This window comes from Cordyceps militaris, assembly GCF_000225605.1.
Source record: "Cordyceps militaris CM01 unplaced genomic scaffold CCM_S00004, whole genome shotgun sequence".
In the NCBI taxonomy this organism is placed as follows: Eukaryota; Fungi; Ascomycota; class Sordariomycetes; order Hypocreales; family Cordycipitaceae; genus Cordyceps; species Cordyceps militaris.
Window position 1 is genome coordinate 2,684,553 of NW_006271972.1, and position 23,225 is coordinate 2,707,777.

Genomic DNA, 23,225 nt, shown 5'->3' on the forward strand with positions numbered 1-23,225 from the left:
TTCCCGAGCTATGGTTTGTTATCGCGTCCAATGACATCCGGAGCTGTAGTTTAAGTGTCGTCGGCCGGGCGCCGGGCTCCGCGGCCTTTCGGGTTGTAATCGGCCGCGATGCTCGCTGACGATGCTCGCTGGCGAAGTGATGGCCACGAAAAATGGCGCAGTATACGCACAGCCCGTAAAATACTACATAGACCTGTAATATGGCGGTATCTACCACGTAGAGTTTATTTGACGGCGTGCAATCCTCTGCTACGGCTCCCTGTCGCCCGGCACCGATCGCAGTTGGGAAAGGCGGGGGCGGGGTCAGCCGGAGGGTTCTACATTAAAGAGTAGCTGGCCGATTGGTGTTTTAAGAAGGCAGAAAACAGATGTATTCCCAGAGATACGCGTGAATTAAAATTATCGTTCATCCGAAGGTCTCGGAACTCGACCATTGAGTCCTGTGTACGCTGTGTAAGGCCATCGCAACTCGGCACAATAAACAGGTCTGTGAACATGACGCAATATATACCCTATATGATAGTCGTCTTTTTTATAGCCAAGAAGCGTAATTTTCACATCTAGGACCACATCATCATGCCGAAACATCGCGCTCAACGAGTTCCCGACAGCCATCTGCAGCATCGCTTGGCCCTGGCTAGCGAAGGTGCGCAGCCACCCTTCGTAGGCTCATCTCTTTGCAAATGAAAATCCCGCGGCGTCCGCATGCGCATGGTCTACGTTCCAAGAAGACGGCATCAGGGTGTCATCGTCCAAGAAAAAGCTGGCTGCGGCGAGCACGTGACGCTAGAAGCCAGATGGAAGGAGGCTTGCATTGGGGTGCTGACAGTGATACCTGATGTTTATTTTGGCAGAACGTCTCTGCGTCAAGGTAGGACGAGGATGAGGCGGGACGTGATACTGTGCCACGATTCGTTTGACGGTGGCTTGCAGCGGTCGTACTGTTGAGAGTATCTATATAGACACCGCCGGAGTTCAGTAAGGTATTATGGATTCTGAAGGTCAGCCATGATACCATCGACACAGACTGACGAGCAGCAAGAGAACAAACTTGACAGAAATGACACTCTATTTCGTTAGAATAACATGATAAAATATTGATCAATATCATGGGCCACCTGCAATGACAATGCGGGTTGTTTTTCGTGTCACTTCCCGGCAACGGCCCGAGAATGCGACCCCGCGACGGAGACAACCTGCATCTTTCTACCTGAGACAGCCTATTTAGGCCCTGTCTATCGAGTCATTCTTGCAGGGCGCTGTTGACAAGGCGAATGCGCGCCTTGGTTTGCCGCTGGTCTTTTTGATTTAGGCCGTGTTCGGAGCATCGTGACGGGTAGCCCGCCAATCAGCGCACGCACAAACAGCCCCTCCAAAAGCTTCACCTGGGATTAACCCCACCTCAGGTGACTCCCAACCTTTTTTTTCTTTGCTCCTACGTCTGCATCGATCCCTGACGGTTCTTGTTTACATGCTTCATATATCCATGACTATTTCTTTTCTATTTACTTGGCAATTCCGAGATTGAATACACGCGCACTTGTGAGAGAACAAATCGTGCTCAAGCCTGCCCCTCCTCCTCGATCGATCTCTGCCCCGCCAACTTGGCCGGTCTGCTCCACGATGCCAATGTACGCTGCTTGACCTCCGGCGACACTGTTGCTGTGCAATTGAGGCCCGGAACACGGGCTAACCTGGTCGCTCTATTATAGGCTCAAGGATCCCTCGAAAAAATACAAGCCGTTCAAGGTAGGCGGTGCTCCGAGGCCCCTTGCTTTCCTCCCCGCTGACCTGGGCAGCCCATTCGATTGACCAACCGCCAATGGCCGGACAAGACGATTGAAAAGGCCCCTCGATGGCTGTCGTACGTATTTCAGTGTTGATTCTATTGCCGAATCCAATCGAGAAAGCTGCTGACATGGCCAGGTCCTGCCTCCGGGATGGCAACCAAAGTCTGCCCGATCCCATGGTAAGTCCCCGTCCAGCTTCGCCCGTTACACTCCTAACCCCCCGCAGAACGGCGACGAAAAATGGGCATACTTCAAGATGCTCTGCGACCTCGGCTACAAGGAGATTGAGGTGTCCTTTCCCTCGGCCTCGCAAATCGACTTTGACTTTACCCGCCGCCTGATTGAGACGCCCGGCGCCGTCCCCGACGACGTCTTCCTGCAGGTCCTCTCCCCGTGCCGGCCGGACCTCATCCGGCGCACCGTTGAGTCGGTCCGCGGCGCCAAAAACGCCATCATCCACATCTATCTCGCCACCAGCGCCTGCTTCCGGCAGGTCGTCTTTGGCTACACCGAGGAGCAGACGCTCGCGCTGGCCGTCGAGTGCGCGACCCTCGTCCGCACCCTCACAAAGGACGACCCGGCCACCGCCGGCACCAACTGGCAGTTTGAGTTTTCGCCCGAGTGTTTCTCCGATACGGACCCGGCCTACGCCGTGCGCGTGTGCCAGGCCGTCAAGGCCGCCTGGGGCCCGGACAATGCCAACGACAAGATCATCTTTAACCTGCCCGCCACTGTCGAGCTCGCCACGCCCAACATTTACGCCGACCTCATTGAGTACTTTTGCACGCACATTGGTGACCGCGACTCCGTCTGCGTCTCGCTGCACCCGCACAACGACCGCGGCTGTAGTGTCGCCGCGGCCGAGCTTGGGCAGATGGCCGGCGCGGACCGCGTCGAGGGTTGCCTATTCGGCAACGGCGAGCGCACCGGCAACGTCGACCTCGTCACCCTGGCCCTGAATCTGTACACGCAGGGCGTCAGCCCCCACGTGGACTTTTCCAACCTCAACCCTGTTATTGACATGGTCGAGTCGTGCACCAAGATCCCCGTCCACCAGCGCGCTCCGTACGGCGGTAGCCTTGTCTGCGCCGCCTTTTCCGGCAGCCACCAGGACGCCATCAAAAAGGGCTTCCAGAGCCGCCAGGCCCGCGGCCTATCCGTCGAGGACCCCTGGGATGCCATGCCCTACCTGCCTCTCGACCCGCAGGATATCGGCCGCAACTACGAGGCCATTATCCGTATCAACTCGCAGTCCGGCAAGGGCGGCAGCGCTTTCATTCTGCAGACCAAGCTGCAGCTTGACCTGCCCCGCAGCTTCCAGGTGGCCTTTTCCAATGTCGTCCAGCGCCGCGCCGAGGAACTCGGTCGTGAGCTGCTCGCCAACGAAATTACGGACCTCTTTGAGTCGACGTACTTTCTCAACAACAACCCGCGCCTTACCCTCGTCGACTACAGCATCACTCCCGATCGCGAGGGGTCCGCCGCCGCGGCCGACGGCAAGACGCTCGACACCAAGAGCGCCCTGCGCATCTTTGAGGGCGTCATCGTCCTCGACGGCAAGGAGTACAGGCTGCGTGGCCGCGGCAACGGTCCCATTTCCAGCATGGCGGCCGCCCTCAAGGACGTCGGCATCGACTTTGACGTCAATGACTACAAGGAGCACGCCATTGGTGAGGGCCGAAGCGTCAAGGCCGCGTCCTATATTGAGTGCAAGCCTACGGGCATGAAGCAGACGGTGTGGGGTGTGGGCATCCACGAAGACGTGGTGCAGAGCTCTCTCCTCGCTTTGTTGAGTGCTGCCAGTAACGTACGTACCCAACAATACCAGGATCTCGGAATCAACTGACTAACCGCGACTAGTTCATGACGAGCCGGCCGACCAGCCCCATCTTGAAGCCCAGAGTGGCGCCTATTTCTTGAGCGGACTAAAAAGTTTTTGATTATGCATTTCTAGCAATATGATATAGTACCTCTGCTTCGTTATGCATCCCATGTAATAAACAGGCACTGTAGTCACGATTCCTTGCGAAATCAGCAAAGCCACCATGATTGTACTTTCCACTGCTTAATCCTCCTCGGCGCGCAAGAGGCTCGTCTCCTCATCTGGCGCCGGCTTCTTCCTCTCCGGCTGGGGCATCTTCTTCTGCAGACCAACCCAGACAGCCGCGCCGACAATCAGCGCGCTGCCGATGAAGCTCTCCAGCGGGGGCGTGGTGCCCCAGACGACACGCTCAATGACGAGCGCTGTGACAAGCTGCGTGTAAATCATATTCGTGGCGCGGCCGGCGCGTTCGCGCTGCAGGCCCTCTGTCAGGAGCACCTGCAGCAGAAACCCAGACAGGCCAATGGACAGCAGCAGCAGCCACTGCGGGAGGCTGCGCGGCGTCTGGAAGCCAATGTCCGGGTGGACGAGCAGCACCGCGGCGGAGAGCACGGTCGCGGTGACGGCAAAGTAGTTTACGCTGACGAGGGAGTGCACGCGCGTGCCGATGACGCGGATCGTGGCGTACGCTGTGGACGCGGCAAAAGTGCCGGCCACGGCGAGCACGACGGCGAAGGAGCGCTCGGCCGGCGTGGCGGGCACCGGCTTGAAGATGCCGCCGCCGTCGAGCGCGTGCACGCTGTGGTTGGCGTGCGGGTGGCCAAACGGAAGGTGGGAAACGAGGAAGCTGGGGCGGGCGATGAAGAGCACGCCGGTGAGGGCGATGATGCCGGCGATGCCCTCGACGGCGGTGAATGGTTCCTACATCCGGTTCAGCAGAGTTGTAGGCTGGGAGGGGGGGGTTGCGCGTATACCTTCAGGGCGACCCAGCAGACAAAGCTCGTCAACGTGGGAACGAGGAACGTGATGACGGTCGAGTCAGAAATGTCCAGAAACGAAAGCGAGTCTATTTGCCGAGCGGTTAGCCAGCACAATCCATGAAACCCACGGCCATGGCAATTCGGCCGTCAGATCATCTCCGCTTACAGTACAGCCCAAACAGGCCGACGGTGCCCGCCGCGCCGCGCAGCACCAGCAGACGGCGCAGGCCCGGCGGGCCGAGCGGAAAGTCGGGCACCTGCTTGTACCACATGTACGCGGAGCCGATGCCGGCCGTGACGATCATGCGGACAAAGATGACCTGCAGGGCGTGAAACTTGGTGTCGAAGCCTGTCTCTAGCAGCCGCGTGGTCATGGCCATCTGCGCAGGTTAGCGGCAAAGCGATGCCAAGGTGGGAAGAGAAAGGGGGTGCATTACGATGGAGGCAAAGATTTGGGCCACAAAGACGAAAAAGAGACCAATGTTGTCGTGGTAGAAGGCGGTGGTGCGGCGCCAGAAGGTGGTCGGCTGGTCGGCGGCTGCGTCGTCGGCGATAGGTGAGGCGCTGCCGTTGCCGTCATGCGGCGCCGTGGACCTGGCATCTTGTTGCGCGGCCGTGTCTGGCGCCGTCTTCTTGACCGATCCGTACGCCATGGCGGTCGAGTCTGCCGTGGCTGGATCTCACCACCCCCCTTCTCTCACCTCACCGGAAAGTAAAAGTTTTCGGGGGAGGTTCAGACGCCCCAATGTCAACGCCCGTGGCTCGGTCAATCCGGAGGCAGCAGAATCCAGGAGCCCGATTCTGCGTTGATATCTAGAGACGGGATAAAAAAATTTAGTAGACGTGGAGGAGGGAAAAATGAGAAGATTTGATCTCGGGGTTCATCCGTTGTCATTTGGGGTAAGCTGCGCTAGTCGTCACCGATCCACCCGATGGCGATGCCCGTCCAAACTTCTTCGCCACTGAATGGCTAGGCTGCCTTGAAATGGAAATGGAAATGGAAATGGCTATTGCTTGGTTTAGATATATGCTTAAAGGGATACATGTCTGTCCACCATGTATTTCCTACGAATTCATCGCTAGCTATGGAACACAGGGGAGCGAGCGGTGTCACTTGACCGCTTGCCCCGCAACAATTACCATGGGATGATGTTATAAACTTGCCCGAGTCCAGCATCTCGCTCATCAAACCCGGCTCTTCTCACATCGCCTCTGGCCGCGCTTTAAACATGTACATGACCGCATTGCCGTCCGCCTCGACGTAGCCCAAGTCGCCAAAGCCCATGCGCGCGTACATGCCCATGGCGAGCTCGTTTTCTTCGCGCACGAGAATCGACACGAGGCACGACTTGCCCTCGGCCGCGGCTTCTGCAAACGCAAACGCCAGCGCCGCTTCAAACACGCCCTTGGCGAGGCCCTGCCGCCGCGCGTCCCGCGCCGTGTACACGCCGTTGACGGCCCAGTGCAGCAGCGCCGCCGAGTCCTTGTCGCGCTCCGCGGGGATCAGCCCGGCCGCCATGGAGAGGATGGGCGAGGGCTGCATCCCGCGCACCAGGGTCAGGGAGGAGACGATGCGACGGTCCGGGGTGCGGACGGCGACAAAGGTCGTCGCCCCGGGGCGGGACACGCGCAATCGCCAAAAGTCGTCGTCTTTGGCGGCTTCCTTCTCGTACGTAGATCCAAAGACTGTGCATAATGATTAGTTCCATTTGTATCATTCAGAATTGGGTGCTGCACTCACACTGCGGATCTGTCCGTAAAGCCTCCAATCGGAACGGCTTGTACTTTTCCAAGAAGAATTCCACACCGGCCTCGTCAGGCTTGATCTGCTCCACTGTGTAGTCCATCACTCAGGTCGTTTTAGTTAAACACTTTTCCTATCAAACAGAGTGTAAGGATCAAGTGTGAATGCTAAGCGTATGACAAGGCGTCCAACCATGTCCAACACGAGGTTGTGAGTCAGCCGGGGGCTTAGCGCCCTGAAATCGGTCATGCGGCACACCCTCTCACGCTGCAATGGCATAACTGCCCAGCATGGTATACACATCCCAGCTAGACATGTTTGCATTTGCCTGCAACGCATCCGCTGTCCTCTGCGCCATGGCCAGCCCGCCGACATCCGCCACCAGGCCAAGCACGTTCTGCGCCCATCCGCCGAGTCGCCCGTCGCGCGATGCTTGCACGGCCAGATAAAGCGGGAAGAAGATGGTGTAGGTGCCGAGCTGCTGCATCGGCGCGGCCAAGTCCCACGTGAGAGCACCGTTTTCGTCGCGCGACACCAAGTACTGGGCGAGGCTGTCACAGATGGCGCGGGCTTTCCGTTCAATTAATTTTCGCGTGGAAGCGGCGAGATCCGGATCTTTGGATGCGGCAAGCTGCTCAATTGTCAAGAGCAGGTTGATTTGGGCCGTGCGGATGACGTTGCGGACTTGGGTAAAGTACAAGCTTTCGTAGACGTCGTACGAACCCGTCAGTGTCAGTTCCCGGCCCAAGCCATCGTCGCCGACAAAGACGCGCTTGGGAGTCCAATACGGCGGTAAAGTGTCCTCCAGGGTGGTGGTCAATCGGTAAAACTCCAATGCGTGCGCCATGATTCGCTCCCGGCACGATATTTTGCCTGTTTTCACATCCGAGGTAAAGTTGATGATTTTTTCGTTCAAGGTCGTGAGAGCCCACTTGGGGTCTTCGTCGACTTTAACATAACGGCTCAGATCAACCCGCAGCCGCTCCATGTCGTCAGGTATCCGCATCCCAGAGATGGCACAGCTGATGACGAGGGTCGTGTACAGCCGCTGCGTCAGGCGACGGCCGACGTACGTCTGCAAATTACCCTCTCCGCGCGCCCGTATAAGTGAAATGGCGCCATTCATGTGCTTCATGCAAGACCTCGTCGAGGTTTGCCTGCGACTGAAGAGCTTCTCGTAGAGATCGAGCAGCAGGATCGACTGCAACGTGTCGTCCGCCAGCGACGCGACCGGGTCAGCGAGCGCGGCATTGACAAGGTGAAGAGCCGCAACGTAGCGCTCCGTCGCTAGTTTCGTCAAGTCGCTTGACGGCGCAAACTGGCGGAGGGCAAAAAAGGCTAGGCTTGCGGCGTCGACGCTGGCGACCAGATGGTCTGGTGGATGGGTCCTTTGGTACAGGATGCCGAGGGCGTCGTAGCTCCTGGCCAGGCCAAATACGAAATTGGTAAAGAAGTCCTGTTTAGCAAAGATCCCATCCGATATGGACCGTTTGGAAAAGGCGAGCATCGTTTTGCGCCTTGCGCTTGCGGTATGCTTCCGTTTGTGCGTGGTACTGCACCTTGCGCTTGACGGACTGCGTCTGGTCGCGGAAGCGCAGCTCCTCTTGCGTGCGGTAGCCGAGACACGCCATACCGGCCCGAGAACACTGTCCGCAGCCATCGGGGCGGAGATCGCACTAACAAGAACTGTTAATTAGCCTGCTCAGCTGGAGGCGGCGTTGTTACACGTACGCGTAGTTTGCGCTTCCTACAGGGTAGGCAGTCCCGGGAGGGGCGTCCCCTGTTGACCATTATCCACTAATTCCGCGTCGTGAGGAGAGTTGACAGAGACTGGTACTGTGATGCATGGCGATGGTTGAGCTGTTCAGCGAAGACGTGAGATTTGATACGGAGTTAACCTGCGTCAAGAATGTCGATGTCCGAGGCAGCGGAGATTTAGTACTTGACACTAAGCCTATTCAAGCTAGCGTTCCGGAGGCGGGACACATCCATGAGCTTACAGGGGCCTCCGCAATTTACAGGGCCCGCTGCGGCCCAAATGGGTTAGCGATCCGGAGCTCCACTGCGGCCGTTCGATGGTGCTTCGCCGGCTTCTCGTCGTGAAAGCAAAAGCGAGCATGCCTAGCCTCTGTATTTCGCTGCCGGCTTTAAAGTCTAATTCCATATCGGTAGCCGGGTACGATGCGGACTTTGAGGTCCAACTTTCCCGCGGGTGGATGTAAGAAGAATGCGTAACCAAATTATAAAAGCTCCTCTGCGCCCACGATCGAATCACTCACTATTCGACATTCGGTATCACATCATCCTAATTCCTCGCATTTAATCTTACCTACAGGTTCACTTATATAACCATACTCAGTGCTCCATATAGTTCGCCATGGGCTTCCCTTTCAAGACTGTCCTCCTCGTTGGCGCCACCTCTGGCATCGGCGCCGGCCTCGCCGACAGGCTCATCCAAGAGGGCTCCAGAGTCATCGCCGTTGGCCGTCGCCAGGATCGCCTCGACGCCTTCGTACAGAAGCACGGCGCCGAAAAGGCCGCCGGCATCCAATATGACGTGACCGACAGAAACGGCCTCGACGCCTTTGTCCAGCGGTACCTTAACCCCAGCCAATCGTTCCCTTCTCCTGACTAATAAAAATAAAAAAATCGCCAGAGTTGTCAGAGAATACCCAGATCTCGACTGTGTTTTGCTCAACTCGGGCATGCAGCGCATGATTCGCCTCGCAAGCCCCGCCGACGTCGACATCGACGCGTTCCACCACGAGGTCAACACCAACTTCACCTCTGTCGTTAACCTAGCCTTGAAGTTTAGCGCCGCGCTGCTCGAGAAGCCGACGTCGACTGCACTCATTGTCACGGGCACCCATCTATCCACTGTGCCGTCGGTGGCTATGCCCGCCTATTCCTGCTCCAAGGCTGCGCTCCATGCCTTCATGGACTGCCTGCGCCGTCAGAACCAGGGAAAGAGCTGCAAGTTTATCGAAATTAATGCCCCAGCTGTTCAGAGTAAGATGCGTCCTCTTTGGTGTATAAGACTTTACTGACAAGTGGCAGCCGAGCTCCACGACTACATGGGCGAACGCGGTCGCTCCTTTGGCATGCCGCTGGCCGACTTTATTGACCAAGTCTACCCACAGCTGGAGAGATCCGAGGAGCATACCTCTGTTGGCGTCCCGCTAGGTATCTCTGAGCAAGACTACGAGAGCTTTGTCGGGACAAGACAAAGAATGTTTGACCAGCTCTCGGAGGTCGTCATGGCACACATGCAGCTTTAATCGATAGAAATATATAGAATCTGACTTGAATACCGATTTCATTCTACCTGTATAAATACGTCATGCGTGTAGTGATTCAGCTGGCATCTACGCAAGTCCAAATTCCTCTCGCACAGCCTGACCTAGGCGCTCAATGCCAGGCGCCAGCTCCGGCTCCGTTGCAGCTGCAAAGGTGACGCGCAGAGCAGCCTCGCTGACCTGCCTGGGATCAGCCAGGAACCAGCTTCCTCTGCTGATCAAAACACCGTGGTCTCTAGACTTCTCATATAGAGCACCTTCAATCTCCATCTGGAATTCCTTGGTCGGCTCGCCTTCCGGGGCCTTTGGGTGCTTGGTCACGTCCACGTTGATCCAAACAAACATGCCCGAATCAGGCACCCTCCACGAGCAAATGTCTTTGGGCAAATGCTTCTCGCATGCTTCTAGCATGATGTTGAGGCGATTGGTGTAGACGTTGGACAGGTGCGCCAGCCATCGGACGAAGCCAGTATGGCCCCACGTCTGGTCGAGCAGTTTGTACATCATTACTTGCGAGGGTCCGCTTGGAGACATGACACTGACTTCGGAGTACGCCTCAAACAGGTCGACGATTTGAGTGCAGGCTGTCAGCCAGCCAAGGCGAAGACCTGGTGACAGTATCTTGGAGGTGGAGTCTAGGCGCACCACACGGCCCGACACGTCCAGGGAAAGATATGATGGGGGCAGTTTGTCCACATATTCTTGGAGTGCTTCTTTGCTACCGACCTCTAGCTTGGAGTATTCGCCCATTTGCAGAAAAAAGTAGGGGTCGTCTTCCACAATGATGAGATCGTGCTTCTCCGCAATTGCGTAAATCTCCTTGCGGCGCTCGACACTCTGTGTAACACCGGTTGGGTTCTGACCGGTAGGAATTGTGTACAAGACGTATGGCTTGTGAGACTTGGTGGCATCCCAATTCTCCAGCGTGCTATCCAATTCCTTGGCAGACAGGCCGAATTCGTCCATGGCTATGGGCACCGTGTTGATTCTTTGCGCACGGGCTCCGACGATTGTGCCGGTGTACGAGTACTTCTCAACCAGAATATTGTCGCCGGGGTTACAGAAAATGCGGAAGACCATTTCGAGACCAGATGTAGTGCCGCAGGTCAGACTCGTCTTCCAGTCCTCGCACGGTGGGTTGTGCATCATCTCGACGTGCTCCGTGACGAAGCGCACCGACTGTGGCGATCCGGCAGGGAAGCCATAGTTGAGCGCAGCCGCCAGGTTGTAGGCACTCTCGCCCTTGGAGCAGGTAATGGCGGTTGTGGGCTTGTTTTCCTTGGCGGAAGCATCGTCGACCACATTGACCGTCAAAGATTCGTAGGGGTAAAACTGTGACGACGGACGGGCAGTGCCTAGCGTGATCATGTCCATATTCTTGCCGCGGTTGGCTGTCTTGAGGGGAGACGATCCTTGAGCGCGGCTGTCGACGCTGAGGCGGTGATCCCATGCCTTTGCCTTGGACTTGCCCTGTCCTGCATTCTTCGATTTGAAAAACGCCGATGTGGTGTAAGCAGCGCTGTCTGTGGGCAGAGGCTCGGCTTGAGCACGCAGCGTCTCAAACTGGGCAATTTGTTCCGCGAGTGACGCCATTACGTTGAATTTCAGATGTGATGTGGTTTCCCAAGGTGTAGGTCTGCTTGAGATTTTTACTTCAACATCAAGTGCTAGACACTTCGCGGTGATACTTATAAGCTGGGCTAGGATCGGCGTAGTGGACGTACACGGCGTAGTCGGCGTAGTCGCTTCGGCGGCCATAGTCGGCGTAGTTGGTTCGGCGAGCGGCGGCGCAGCCCTCCACCGCGTGCAAGTGCGCAAGCGCCAGGTAAGATCTCACCTAAATTACATACGCGAGTAAGGCCTGTTTTTAGACAGGGTACTAGACAGGTCGCTGTTTTAATAGATAATTATCCCCTGTCACAACGCTGCCAACGTCTAACACGGCTTATAAAAATATAAATGTTTTTTTAACACATAATGGCAGCCTGATAGCGTTGTGACAGGGGAAAATTACGGGTTGAGCGGAAAACGTGTCTAGTGCCCTGTTAGAAAACAGGAAACAGCCTGGTAATTTGACAACAAGATCACAACAGCCCTAACGCTAGCGCCACGCTAAAGAAATTTCAAGTCAATCAGAAGGCAGGAGTACCATCAACGCCATTTAACAGCACCATCAACCATCAACAGCATCTTCAACAGCCTCGAGGCGGCTTGTTAGTAGGTACCTAGGTAGGCAGCGGCGCAGTTACAGGCGATAGAGTAGGGGTCGTTGTCACAAATTAATTCAGGGGACTGGTGACCCTCCTGTCCTGTAATTGGCCAGAAATTTATTTAGCGTGGCGCTAGTATCCACCATGATCCTTATCTCCTGACGGGTTTAACGCTGTTGTCAATGGACCAGAGGGACCTGGGCTGGGGTACTACCTCAGTAACTCATTGAGGTCGCCCTACCAATCTTTAATATACAGTATAAATCTTAATATAGCAATATATTTAATAATACTCTGTTAAAGTCATACATTCATTTAATAAAACTATTTACCGATTAGTTTTACAACGCGGCGCGGCTGCGCAATTGATTGCGAAGCAATCCCCAACGAGGCCGGCCCGCGCAAATTGATATCAAGCAATTCCCAGCGCGGCGCGCCCGCGCAATTCGACTATTGAGCAATCCCCAACTTGTATAAATGATTGCGAAGCAATTCCCAGCGCGGCGCGCCCGCGCAATTGATTGGCAAGCAATTCCCCGGTTACAAACATTACATTAATTAGCGGGGTCAATTGAGCGTGGCCCCTCAGGTGAGGTGTATCCACGCCAAGCGCACCCCGCCAATGGCCTTGAATGCCCCCCACCATGTTATTGGCTTTACGCCGAGGCCGGTCATGCTCGGAGTAGCCAGTACTGAGTATATAATCGATACATTCCTCGAAGAAAATCCGTCCAGTCCAAAAGACCATATTTTATTTAGTCCTCCACAGCAAAAATGACAGGAACCATGAAGCTCGCCACATACCTGTTCAAGCGTCTCCAGCAGCTGGGCGTCGACTCCATCCATGGTGTCCCCGGCGACTTCAACCTCACTCTGCTCGACTACGTCGAGCCCGCCGGCCTGCGATGGGTAGGAAGTGCCAATGAGCTCAATGCGGGATACGCGGCAGACGGCTATTCTAGAATCAAGGGCATCGGCGCCATTGTCACGACATTTGGTGTCGGCGAACTGTCAGCCATCAATGCCATTGCGGGGGCCTTTTCAGAGAGAGCGCCTGTGGTTCACATTGTTGGCGTTCCCAGCCGGCCCATGCAAGATGACCGCGTCCTCCTCCACCACAGCATGAAGGATGGCGATTTCACCCGGTTTGCACAGGCACACGCCCTTTTTACAGTTGCTCAGGCTCGTCTCTGGGACCCTCGAACCAGCGCTGAGCAGATCGATGAGGTCCTGAGACAGTGTCTTCACCACAGCCGTCCCGTCTATATCGAGGTGCCTGTCGATATGGTATCGGCGCAGGTCTCGGAAGAGCGATTGTCTCAGCCTCTGCAGCTGATTCAGCTCGAACCTACCAGGAACCAGGACCGCCTCATCAACAGGGTACTGGACAAGATTCACTCGGCCAAGCAGCCAGTCATTCTGCTGGACGGCGAGAGCAGAGGAATCGGCATTGTCCAAGATGTGCAGGAATTCTCCAAGGCGACCGGCTGGCCGACGTATGTTACTGGATTTGCCAAGGGACTGTTGGACGAGACGGAGCCGAATTTCCATGGCATCTACAAGGCAAAGTTTGGTGAGGCGGCTGCTGAGACATTTCTCAAAGAGGCTGACTTGATTCTTTGCTTCGGCCCCCATTTCAGCACGACGAACACGTACGGTAATGCTGCCCTACCCAACACCGCCACTACCATTTCCTTTAGCCACAACGAGACTGTCTTTCAAGGCGAGCTGATTCGCGATACGCCCGCCAAATACCTTGTCCCCAAGATTCTCCAGCGCGTGGAAATAGCCAAAACCAAAAGCGTCTACACCACATACCCCGATCTTCCCAGAGACTCCCTTCTGGCCTTTTCTGAGGTCTCCGCGGATGCGCCGCTAGCTCATGACCGTCTCTGGAACGTTGTTGGCAATTTTCTTCGTCCAGGTGATATTCTCATGGGCGAAACCGGTACATCTAGCTATGGCTCGCGCCTTGTGGCGCTACCAAAGCACGCCCGCTACTTTACTCACGTAACATGGCTTTCCATCGGTTACATGCTTCCAGCCGCACAAGGCGCTGCCATGGCTACCGAGGAACTCATCAAGGCATCCAAGTTTCATCAGGATGTCAAAGAGTCGCGAACCTTTTTGTTCATTGGAGACGGCAGTTTCCAAATGACAACACAAGAGCTTGCCACAATCATTAGACATAACCTCAATGTGATTGTTGTGCTCGTCAACAACGACGGCTATACCGTGGAGCGTTGCATTCATGGCAAGGATGAGACATACAATAGCGTGCCCGCCTGGAACTACCTCAAGGCACCAGCATTTTTCGGCGCCAGCGACGCTTACACGGCCACCGCGCGAACATACGGAGAACTTGAAAAGGTATTCAGCGACGAGAAGCTCACGGATGGCCAGGGTCTGCGCATGGTTGAGATTTTCCTCGGCCGTGATGACGCACCGCAGGGTCCTCTTTTTGACTACATGGAAGTTCAAAAGGCTGGCAATGGCATCCTAGTTGAAAAGGAAGAGCTTGTGTAGACAGAAATCTGTGGACGTTTCCCGACTTGGGTGCAGCCAACGCCGCGTCACGACTCTATGTTTCACACAAATTCATGTACAATGAGATCTATATAGAATAAAGAAAGAGGTAGATAATAAAAACGATTAATTCGTGAATTTTTGGTTGTACAAACCGGACAAGTCCAGTCGGCTGAGTCATCCACCGAACCAACTGATGCGATGCCGGCGCTCCACCGACTACTCCGACGCAGTGCACTTTCTTCACTAACATCAAAATCGCCGCCTGGGTCAATCAGCCATAAAAGCATCGCTATGCCGGTCGCTCGTAAAAAATTAGCAGCCTGCGATCCGTGCAGGGCCGCCAAAGTGGCGTGCGACCATTCCCGGCCGGTGTGTATCAGGTGTCAGAACCAGTCGCGGGAGGTCGAGTGCGTCTACCGCGCCTCGCCGTTCAAGAAGACGAAGCGCGGCGCGGAGCAGAGCACCACTACTCCGGCGACACCCGGGCTTCTCAGGTATGGTTCTATGACAGGCCCCCTCTGCGACATTGTGTCTCCTGCGTCTCGGAGTCTTGGGTCCACGCAAGGGGGGGTTCGCGGCATAATGCACGGGGAACACGAGGCTGACGTGACAGGCAGCCACACGCCGAGCAGACAGCAGAGCTTCGCCGCCAATGGCCCGACGCCCATCCTGGGCGGCGATGCCGTCGCGCCCAAGTCGCATCGGTATCCCAACCCCGGCTATCTCGGGTCGTTTAGCTCCACCATATTGTTCGGCAACCTGCAGGATATGCGCGACCCCGCCGTCCTGGGGGGTGAGGGCGCCGGCGTCAGCTCAGACAACCCCATTCGCGAGGCTAATGTCACGCGCGGTGCGGGCCTGATCAAGCAGATCGAGGCCACCGTCTCTATCGAGTCGTGCTGCAAATTGATCCTGGCCTGGACAGCCCGCGGCTCCAGCCTGCCGCTGGCGGGGCCCTTCCTGGACCACTGCATCGCCACAATGCGCCAGCTGTTCCCCAACCAGGGCCTCAAACCCGTCGCCAGTACGGAGCTCTCGCGGAGCCTGTTTCACAATACGAGCCGCCCGATCGACACGGCGTCTAGCACGACGCTGCATGACTTTCAGGAGCAGTTTGGCCACCAGAGGTGTCGGTGGGAGACGCTGGGCTTCTTCTTCACGGCGGCGTCGCGGGCCGCGATTGAAATGTCCAAGTTCGAGTCGGCGCGGGAATATCGGGACTTGCAGCGGCTGGGCATGAACTTATCAGATCTCAGTCTGGACATTGCATTGTCACTGGACTGCCTGAACGATTTACAGCTTGTGCTGCAGTACGAGAACTGGATCCTCCATTCCTTTGTCGATGGCGATCAAAGTAGGTTCCACTACCGCCACACAATCGCGGCGACTAACTCGGGCAGGCTACCATTCTTGGAAGAGATTAGGAGATGTCATCAGTTCGATATACGCGCTTGGACTGCACCAGCAGACAAATAACGACTCTAACAGCCTGCCGGCTTTTTTGCTAGAGCTCCGGCGGCTCACCTTTGCCCTCACATATTCGGCAGACAAGAACGTCTCCATCTTCCTGGGGCGGCCACCACGCATACATCTCAAATACTGCAAACTCATTCTTCCGCGTAGCGACGGACGTCTCGTCGAGCCGTGGAGAACGACCTGGCCGCAGGACATGCAGTTTGACTACGTCGCCGATATACGCTGGGGTGCCTTGTGCGGCATCTTAAAAGAAGAGATTATGGAGCTATTTAACCTCGACGGTGTAAACGACAACCATCCGAAAGTTAGGTATGGACATCGCTACCTTGCCACCCACGTACCAGATCTAACCGCATCACAGAGAAATCTACGAAAAGGCACATGCCCAGTGGCAAGCCCTGCCTCCGCAATTTCGTCTCGAAACCTCACTCAAGCTGTGCAACCAAGCCCCCATCGTGCGCGACTTTATCCTCAACGCGCGCCTCAACCAGCTGCACATTCACTTTCTCCTGCGCATGGTCATCACCCGGACGCGGCCCGAGTCGGACGCCGAGCTCGTGTCCACGGCCGCCGAGATTCTCGGCCTCATCGTCGAGGCGCTCATGCAAAAGGACTACCTCGTCAACTCCAACACGTCGCTGGTGTGGAAGGTGGCCTACTTTGGCCTGTCGGCCGCCGGCGTCATCAGCCTCTGGCTGCTGCACCAGTCCTCCAAGACGCAGCCGCACCCCATCGTCGACACGTCCAAGGTCTTTCAGAGCCTGAGCGTGCTCGTCGTCGAGATGGAGACGGGCGTCCTCATCGAGACCGACGACCCCAACTACAAGCTCCTCGTCGACGCCTCCAAGACGATTGGCTGCCTGCTCACGCGCCTCATCCACGGCCGCGTCACCCTGCCGCAGAGCGGAGAGATGACGGGCAGCGGCACCGCCTCGGCGGCCATGCTCGAGACGCAAGAGCTGGCGGCGGGGCAAGCGGGCTGGAACGCCTGGGACGGCCACACCCTGCAGGACTTTGAATCGGACTTTTGGCTGAATCTCGCCGAGCACCCGTTCTTAGCCGGAGGCGGAGGTAATGATTTGTAGTCGAGGACATCGAGGGTGTTTATCGACCACATATTAAATCGTATATATAGGACTAGCTATTGTGCATGGCTGAACATCATTGTACATATCGGGAACATGGCGTTGAGGGGCAATTTCAATATATCAATATATTCCGCCACTAGGCAGCACCTATCTTGACGCGATTCAAGCAAGCGTCGACTGAATTACAGCAACTTGGTATATGTACGGACCAGCGAGTTATTCCATCTCCCACCGACCACTCTTGCCGCCGTCCTTGAGCACCACCCTCAGCCCGTCCACCACCATGCGCTTGTCCACCGCCTTGCACATGTCGTACACGGTCAGCGCGGCCGTCGACGCCGCCGTGAGCGCCTCCATCTCAACACCCGTCTTGCCGTCGCACTCGACTGTGGCGCGCACCTCGACGCTCGTATCGCTGAGCACCAGGTCCACGCCCACATGCGACACAGCAACGGGATGGCACAGCGGGATGAGGTCGGGCGTGCGCTTCGCGGCCATGATGCCGGCGACGCGCGCGACGCCGAGCACGTCGCCCTTTTTCAGCTGGTTGGCGCGGATGAGCGCCGGCGCGACGGCGCTGGAGAAGCGCACGGTGCAGGCGGCGGTCGCGACGCGCGCGGTGACGGTCTTGTGGGCGATGGAGACCATATGCGCGGCGCCCGTCTCGGACACGTGTGTGAGCGTGGGCGGCTTGGTCGCGCTGTCGTCTTTGCTGTGCTGTCGTGGCGTGGAGGAAAAGAGTCGTCGTTGGTGGCTGATGGAGGGATGCGATTGTGGTGTGCTGATGAGATGCTGTACTCTGCGAGGTATGGTGCCATGGAGGGTTGGGGCAACAGGATCTATACGTTGCGTCTCAGCCCCGGACAATGTACAATATAGAGAGGGGAAAGAACAGAGGTAAAGAGCTATCACTGTGTGAAATGCTCCGCGACGCAGATGCCAGTGAATGTCGCAATGCCGTGCATAAAGGTCGTGAACTGTTTGGGGTAAAGCAGTCGTTTACCCACCTATTAAAATCATGGGCCTGTTCTTCATGTGCTCCAGCTCCCCGATGCCCGCGTGCTTGGCCTTTTTGCCCTTGACCGCCACGCGAATGACATCCAGCAGCTCGGCCTCGTTGGGCGCCATGCCCAGCGGCGTATCAGCCGACACCAGTCCCTGGCGGCGGTCCATCTCGATGCGCTTCATGGCCTCGTAGGCCTCGTCGTCAATGGGCTCGCCGCCGTTGGCGCGGCGCAGGATATCCCGCAGCGAGACTTCGGCGTTGCCAAAGAGACACACCTTCAGATTTCCATCGCCGGTGATGCGCAGGCGGTTGCACGTGCCGCAAAAGTTGTGCGTCATGCTCGTGATGAAGCCGATGCGGCCGGCGAACCCGGGGACGTGCCACGTCTTGCTGGTGTCGTTGCGGTGGCCCGGCAGCTGCTGCAGCGAGGGGTGGGCGGCGCGGATGGTGTCAAGCATCTCCTGGTAGCCGAGCATCTTGCGCTTGTTCCACTTGTTGCCGTCAAAGGGCATGTACTCGATGAAGCGCACCTCCATGTCCTTGTGGCGGGTGAGCTCGACAAAGGGCAGGACCTCGGCGTCGTTGACGCCGCGCATGACGACGCAGTTGACCTTGAGCTTGACGCCGGCGCCGGCGCGGTTCATGTCCAGCACGCGGTCCATGCTGCGCAGCACGGCGTCGAAGCCCTTGCGGCGCGTCATGATCTGGAACTGCCAGGGGTCGAGGGTGTCGAGGCTGAGGTTGACGCCGGTGAGGCCCGCGTCGACCATGGCGTCGAGCTTGCGGTGCAGCGAGATGCCGTTGGTGGTAAGACAGAGCTCGCGCAGGCCGCGCGCGCGCAGCGCCCCGAGGTCGCGCATCAGCGGCAGGATGTCGCGCCGCACCGTCGGCTCCCCGCCCGTCAGCCGGATCTTGGTGACGCCCTGCGCGACGAAGACGGAGGAGAGCAGGAGGATCTCGGGCGTCGTGAGCAGGTCGCGGTTCGGCGACAGCGGCACGCCCTCCTCGGGCATGCAGTACACGCACCGCAGGTTGCACCGCTCCGTGATGGAGATGCGCAGGTAGTCGTGCTGGCGCTGGAACGTATCGGTGAGGAAGTCGGAAAACGGCTTGGCGTCGTCCCGCAGACGCTGGCGACGGGCCGAGGGCTCGGGAGTGGAGGAGGAAGGGGTGGTGATGCTGGGCTTGCTCTGCGGCGCCGCAGTGCCTAGTCGTCTTGGTGAGCAGACGTTTGTGAGTCTGGACGCATGAGGCGGAAACGCAGGGGCATGGACGCGGGGTGCCTGCCGCGGCAGCTGGCGCAGGCACTGCATCGTGGCCGTGGAGCTGCAACGGAGCATCTTATGCGGGAGAAATCATGTTGCAGTATCTCGGACACAACATGTAAACAGCAGTCCTCGGGTGTACAAAGTTGAGATGAAAAGTATAGGTTGAACCCCAACATGTCAAGCTGGAGCTGTTCGCCACTGATAGGGCGCGGGGATTACTCAGCGTCATTGGCGGCTTTTGTACTGGCCCGTTGATGGGCGCCAACGGTAGGTAGTTAGCCGGTCGTGCCCGTCCACCGGCCGGCGCAATTTTAACGGTTAATTTATATATGAGCTATTCTTGATGTACATATGTATGCATGTAGCGTTTGATGATTGCTTATGATTTTGTGGTCATTTCTACGGCTCCCAGACAAAGTTGGCATCAACTACCGGGTAAGCCTCACCCGATAACTCGGCACACAAATCAAACCAGCAAAAGCTCCCACAACCCAACCACACATCTCCAAACTACTTAACCCAACCACCTTTCCGTCCAAATAACACGTAAAAAAAACCATCAGAATAATCACCAACCTCTCATCCAATCGCAGCCTCCTTGCGGATCCCTGTACGCCCTCAAGCCCTCCTTAACGACAAATATCTCCGCCCCGTCTCCATCGTCAACCAAGACCCCGCGGCAAGATGGCCGAGTATGGTTATGGCGCCAGGTTAAGGATACCTTAACACCTCTTCCTGGTGGAGCAATCCTCCTGGGTTCAAATCCCAGTCTTGTCATTATACTTTTGCCAGTTCATTCTTTTGAAAACCCCTCTCTAGAGTCCCTTTTATACGTCATTGTGTCAACGCTGCAGTATCCAATCCACCGGCAAGATGGCCGAGCATGGTTCATGGCGCTACGTTCAGGGAAATCAATTACCTTCTTCGTAGTGGAGCAATCCTCCTGGGTTCAAATCCCAGTCTTGTCAAACATCTTCTTTTTGTCCTTGTCGACAGTTGTGGTCGGGTTGTGCACTGCTCGTCTTTTTGGCCTGTGGGGCTCAGCGAGGTCACTCGCCCGCAGAACGAAGAGTTTTATCTGGTGTATTGATTTGCTATTGCAGCTATCTTGTATATGCCAATCTGTATCTATCTGGTAGATCATTCCGAGACGCCAATAAACAAATCCTCACCATGCGCCGGCCGAACGAAACGAAGATGACGACGAAAGAAATAGAAATACGCCCGAAATCCTGTACTCTGCTGCGGTTACTCCTGGAATTTGCTGTCAATGAGCACTTGAGCTGTTATTTTGTTCGGCGGCTTCAGCCCCAACAGCTTGCTGAATATCCTCGTCTTCGATCCGAGTTACTTGCCATCGCTGCGGCACGGCCAGCATTCCTGGCCACAGATCGGTCGGCAGGTATTCGCCCACGTCTTGCCGAAATGCTTCTCGAGATGCTCCGTCGGCCGCCAGTAGCTTGTCCACGCTGTCTTGCGCCATGCGCCAGATGTTTTGCACCCGGTCTTCAACAGCTTTCCGGCGCTCCACCTCCAAGATCAACGTATTGTATGCACTTGCGTAGCCGTCGTAGAAGCCCCTCATCACCTTCATCTCTGCCAGTCTGTCAAACACAGTCTCCTTCTCTAGCTCCCAACGGGTTTTAAAATCTTGTTCGGCTGCGAGATAGTCGTGCAGACGGTCACCGATACTTCCCAGTATCGTAAACGCCTCAAGCATGGTAATATAGGATTTTTCGGCATCGGCGTTCCGCTGCTCCAGAACCCTGCCGTCTTGTTCCATGACTACAAGACGCTCTTGAATTTCTTGCACAACATCGCTGACCTCGCCTGCATCTTGCACCACGACCCGAAGCATCTCTGCTCGGTCGCCATCTGTCGTTGGCTCCAAGTCCGACATGTTGGATTCCTGCTCGGCAATAACTCCCGAGATGGATACACCATCGCTGCCCTGAAGATGGTTCACCTCGGCAGCTCGGCGGCGAGCTAGCGCCGCACCGCCCTCTGTTGTCCGTATGGCCGTTACGCACATGTCAAAGTGGTTTGTTAGTGATGCCAACAGTTGGGCCATCACGCTTGAATTTTCGACTAGGTCCATCACCATGTCCATCGCGAAGGCTTGCGACTCTTGGCCCTCGTCGTCTGATTCTTGGGTTTGCGATTCGACAATGATTTTCTTGAGGTCGCGGATATCGTTGTCGAAACGGAGGAGGTCGCCATCAAATGATTGCTGAATGCCCTGGGCACGGTTAGCACGGACCGAGTAGTGAATTCACAATACATACTTGGAGCTCCTCTATACTTTTTTTCATTGCATCCCTCATCATATTGACGCTTTCTTCATCGACAAAGTCGAGTAGATTCTTTCGTTGCTCGTCTTGTGGACGAAGTAGGCTGTTGACTTCCGTTGACCGCAGAAATTCTATTGTACGGCCGAGTTCGCCATCGACACTATCCATGGACTTGACGAGGACTCTAAAATCGCGCTTTCCCCAGTCGTATGTTGCCTGAAGGCTGCGACGCACCTTGACTAAGATGGCAGCCTGGTCAAGGATAGCGCCGCGAAGGAAGCCGGACTGGGCGCTCAGTAGAGCAGCTTCTTCCTGCGCATGTCGGGCGGATGTAGCTAGTTCGTTGGCGCGGAGAACATGATTCATTGATGAAAGCGATCGCTTCGCAGCGAGCAAGTGCGTGACCAGCGTCTCGAGGGGGATGTCGTGTGCTACTGAAGCTCGTTCGTCGGATCGTTTGAGCGAGCCAGCTGACGAGCCGGGGCTGCGACGGGTAGAGGCTGTTGGAGAAGCCATTTCGGCACCTGTACTCGGATATAAATAATTTAGAATACGGCGATGCGCAGCGCGCCAGACTACATGATAGCAGCCGCTGTGATGTGCTGATGTTGGTTGTTGGAAGGTGAATGTATTTAGGGTCGATAAGGAGCTACGCCGCGATAAGCTCAGCTTGTAGCGTCATCGGCCAGGGTACGTGCTGCTACTGCTAGCGCTGGGTCGCGCGCGCTACAAGGTACATACACCATCAGGTTGTCGATCACCGACTGAGCCTCATTGTGCAGAATTCTTGAATTGCTACATGTAACAATTCTCGAGTAGGCACTATCGAGAACTAACCATGGAGACTGTCAATGTGCTGTGGCGGCTTGGAAGCAGCTTCCCTCCGCGCACGCACCTTCCTCCTTGTCGTACTAAAGCATCATCACCGCAAGTTCTTGGACAATGGTCTTTTCAAACTTGCAACTCCTCATCATCAATCAGTTTCTGATATACCTTTTTATCTTATTGCCCTTGTGGCCTATGCAATATCGATATAGCCCATCTCCGTCTCCCTAGTAGCCATCATGGCCACCCCAAAGCGCAAGGAAGCCGCTCGCGACATTCAGGATGGGCCTGCCAAGGTGCCAGCCGAACCACCTGCTGATGCTGACGATGCCCAGCCAACTTGCAGCCAAGCCCAAGACGAGCCTCGAATCGTCACTGAGAACCAAGCAGAAATCAGTCTTGCGTCACCGGAGGAACTGACAACGCCTTCATACACGTTCGACATGCAGGCCTCACTGCCGGCCGAGTCTCCTTCGTCCTCGTCATACGCGTCGACTGACGAGGACTTGTACTCCGATGACAGAGGCAGAATTCAAAAAAGCGAGTCTAAAAGAGATCCAGAGCCACGGAAGGAAACCCCATCACCACCGAACATCATTGAAACGATTCCTCGAAAACCCCTCCCCCCGAAGCCGGCGTGGCGGCCCAAAACAGGGAGCGAGGGCCGTCGAAGATCGACTGGAGGGATACGCGAGCTCATCTTCCTCAGAAGAGCTGACTAGGACGAGTACCTCAGACTGTGGGAGATACGCGAAGATGAAAAATATGGAATCGCTGGTAGTGAAGATGGATTATCTGCAGACAACATCCCACCGGGTTGGAGCCACCCACACGAGTGGCGCATTGCCGAAATGCAAGGGGTCTCTTATTATTTTGATGTTGGCATGCCTCCTAACTCCA

General features: G+C 56.2%; 10 protein-coding genes across 10 annotated transcripts; 4 read left to right on the forward strand and 6 right to left on the reverse strand.

The window, feature by feature from the left end:
* Positions 1 to 1,918: 1,918 nt before the first annotated feature.
* CCM_05863 (2-isopropylmalate synthase) lies at positions 1,919 to 3,710 on the forward strand (the record flags this gene model as incomplete). Its single annotated transcript, XM_006671007.1, has 3 exons — positions 1,919 to 1,969; positions 2,017 to 3,597; positions 3,651 to 3,710. 3 exons carry the CDS (start codon positions 1,919 to 1,921, stop codon positions 3,708 to 3,710), a joined length of 1,692 nt encoding a protein of 563 aa, XP_006671070.1.
* A 145-nt stretch (positions 3,711 to 3,855) lies between these two features.
* CCM_05864 (uncharacterized protein) lies at positions 3,856 to 5,245 on the reverse strand (the record flags this gene model as incomplete). Its single annotated transcript, XM_006671008.1, has 4 exons — positions 3,856 to 4,533; positions 4,587 to 4,678; positions 4,759 to 4,972; positions 5,030 to 5,245. The coding sequence occupies 4 exons, from the start codon at positions 5,243 to 5,245 to the stop codon at positions 3,856 to 3,858; spliced, it is 1,200 nt and encodes a 399-aa protein (XP_006671071.1).
* A 548-nt stretch (positions 5,246 to 5,793) lies between these two features.
* On the reverse strand, positions 5,794 to 6,439 carry CCM_05865 (Acyl-CoA N-acyltransferase; the record flags this gene model as incomplete). Its single annotated transcript, XM_006671009.1, has 2 exons — positions 5,794 to 6,278; positions 6,334 to 6,439. 2 exons carry the CDS (start codon positions 6,437 to 6,439, stop codon positions 5,794 to 5,796), a joined length of 591 nt encoding a protein of 196 aa, XP_006671072.1.
* Positions 6,440 to 6,598: 159 nt separating this feature from the next.
* CCM_05866 (C6 transcription factor) lies at positions 6,599 to 7,967 on the reverse strand (the record flags this gene model as incomplete). The annotated part of the gene is made up of 2 exons (XM_006671010.1): positions 6,599 to 7,792; positions 7,824 to 7,967. The coding sequence occupies 2 exons, from the start codon at positions 7,965 to 7,967 to the stop codon at positions 6,599 to 6,601; spliced, it is 1,338 nt and encodes a 445-aa protein (XP_006671073.1).
* Positions 7,968 to 8,713: 746 nt separating this feature from the next.
* Positions 8,714 to 9,614, forward strand: CCM_05867 (oxidoreductase, short-chain dehydrogenase/reductase family; the record flags this gene model as incomplete). The annotated part of the gene is made up of 3 exons (XM_006671011.1): positions 8,714 to 8,931; positions 8,993 to 9,345; positions 9,394 to 9,614. 3 exons carry the CDS (start codon positions 8,714 to 8,716, stop codon positions 9,612 to 9,614), a joined length of 792 nt encoding a protein of 263 aa, XP_006671074.1.
* An 87-nt stretch (positions 9,615 to 9,701) lies between these two features.
* Positions 9,702 to 11,390, reverse strand: CCM_05868 (aromatic aminotransferase Aro8, putative; the record flags this gene model as incomplete). Its single annotated transcript, XM_006671012.1, has 2 exons — positions 9,702 to 11,284; positions 11,357 to 11,390. 2 exons carry the CDS (start codon positions 11,388 to 11,390, stop codon positions 9,702 to 9,704), a joined length of 1,617 nt encoding a protein of 538 aa, XP_006671075.1.
* Positions 11,391 to 12,616: 1,226 nt separating this feature from the next.
* Positions 12,617 to 14,368, forward strand: CCM_05869 (pyruvate decarboxylase, putative; the record flags this gene model as incomplete). The annotated part of the gene is made up of 1 exon (XM_006671013.1): positions 12,617 to 14,368. One exon carries the CDS (start codon positions 12,617 to 12,619, stop codon positions 14,366 to 14,368), a length of 1,752 nt encoding a protein of 583 aa, XP_006671076.1.
* Positions 14,369 to 14,662: 294 nt separating this feature from the next.
* Positions 14,663 to 16,932, forward strand: CCM_05870 (Fungal transcriptional regulatory protein; the record flags this gene model as incomplete). The annotated part of the gene is made up of 3 exons (XM_006671014.1): positions 14,663 to 15,725; positions 15,772 to 16,156; positions 16,209 to 16,932. The coding sequence occupies 3 exons, from the start codon at positions 14,663 to 14,665 to the stop codon at positions 16,930 to 16,932; spliced, it is 2,172 nt and encodes a 723-aa protein (XP_006671077.1).
* Positions 16,933 to 17,151: 219 nt separating this feature from the next.
* Positions 17,152 to 19,254, reverse strand: CCM_05871 (molybdenum cofactor biosynthesis protein 1 B; the record flags this gene model as incomplete). The annotated part of the gene is made up of 2 exons (XM_006671015.1): positions 17,152 to 17,774; positions 17,943 to 19,254. 2 exons carry the CDS (start codon positions 19,252 to 19,254, stop codon positions 17,152 to 17,154), a joined length of 1,935 nt encoding a protein of 644 aa, XP_006671078.1.
* A 904-nt stretch (positions 19,255 to 20,158) lies between these two features.
* On the reverse strand, positions 20,159 to 22,016 carry CCM_05872 (kinase activator (Atg17), putative; the record flags this gene model as incomplete). The annotated part of the gene is made up of 4 exons (XM_006671016.1): positions 20,159 to 20,287; positions 20,382 to 20,486; positions 20,561 to 21,448; positions 21,543 to 22,016. The coding sequence occupies 4 exons, from the start codon at positions 22,014 to 22,016 to the stop codon at positions 20,159 to 20,161; spliced, it is 1,596 nt and encodes a 531-aa protein (XP_006671079.1).
* Between the last annotated feature and the right edge of the window lie 1,209 nt (positions 22,017 to 23,225).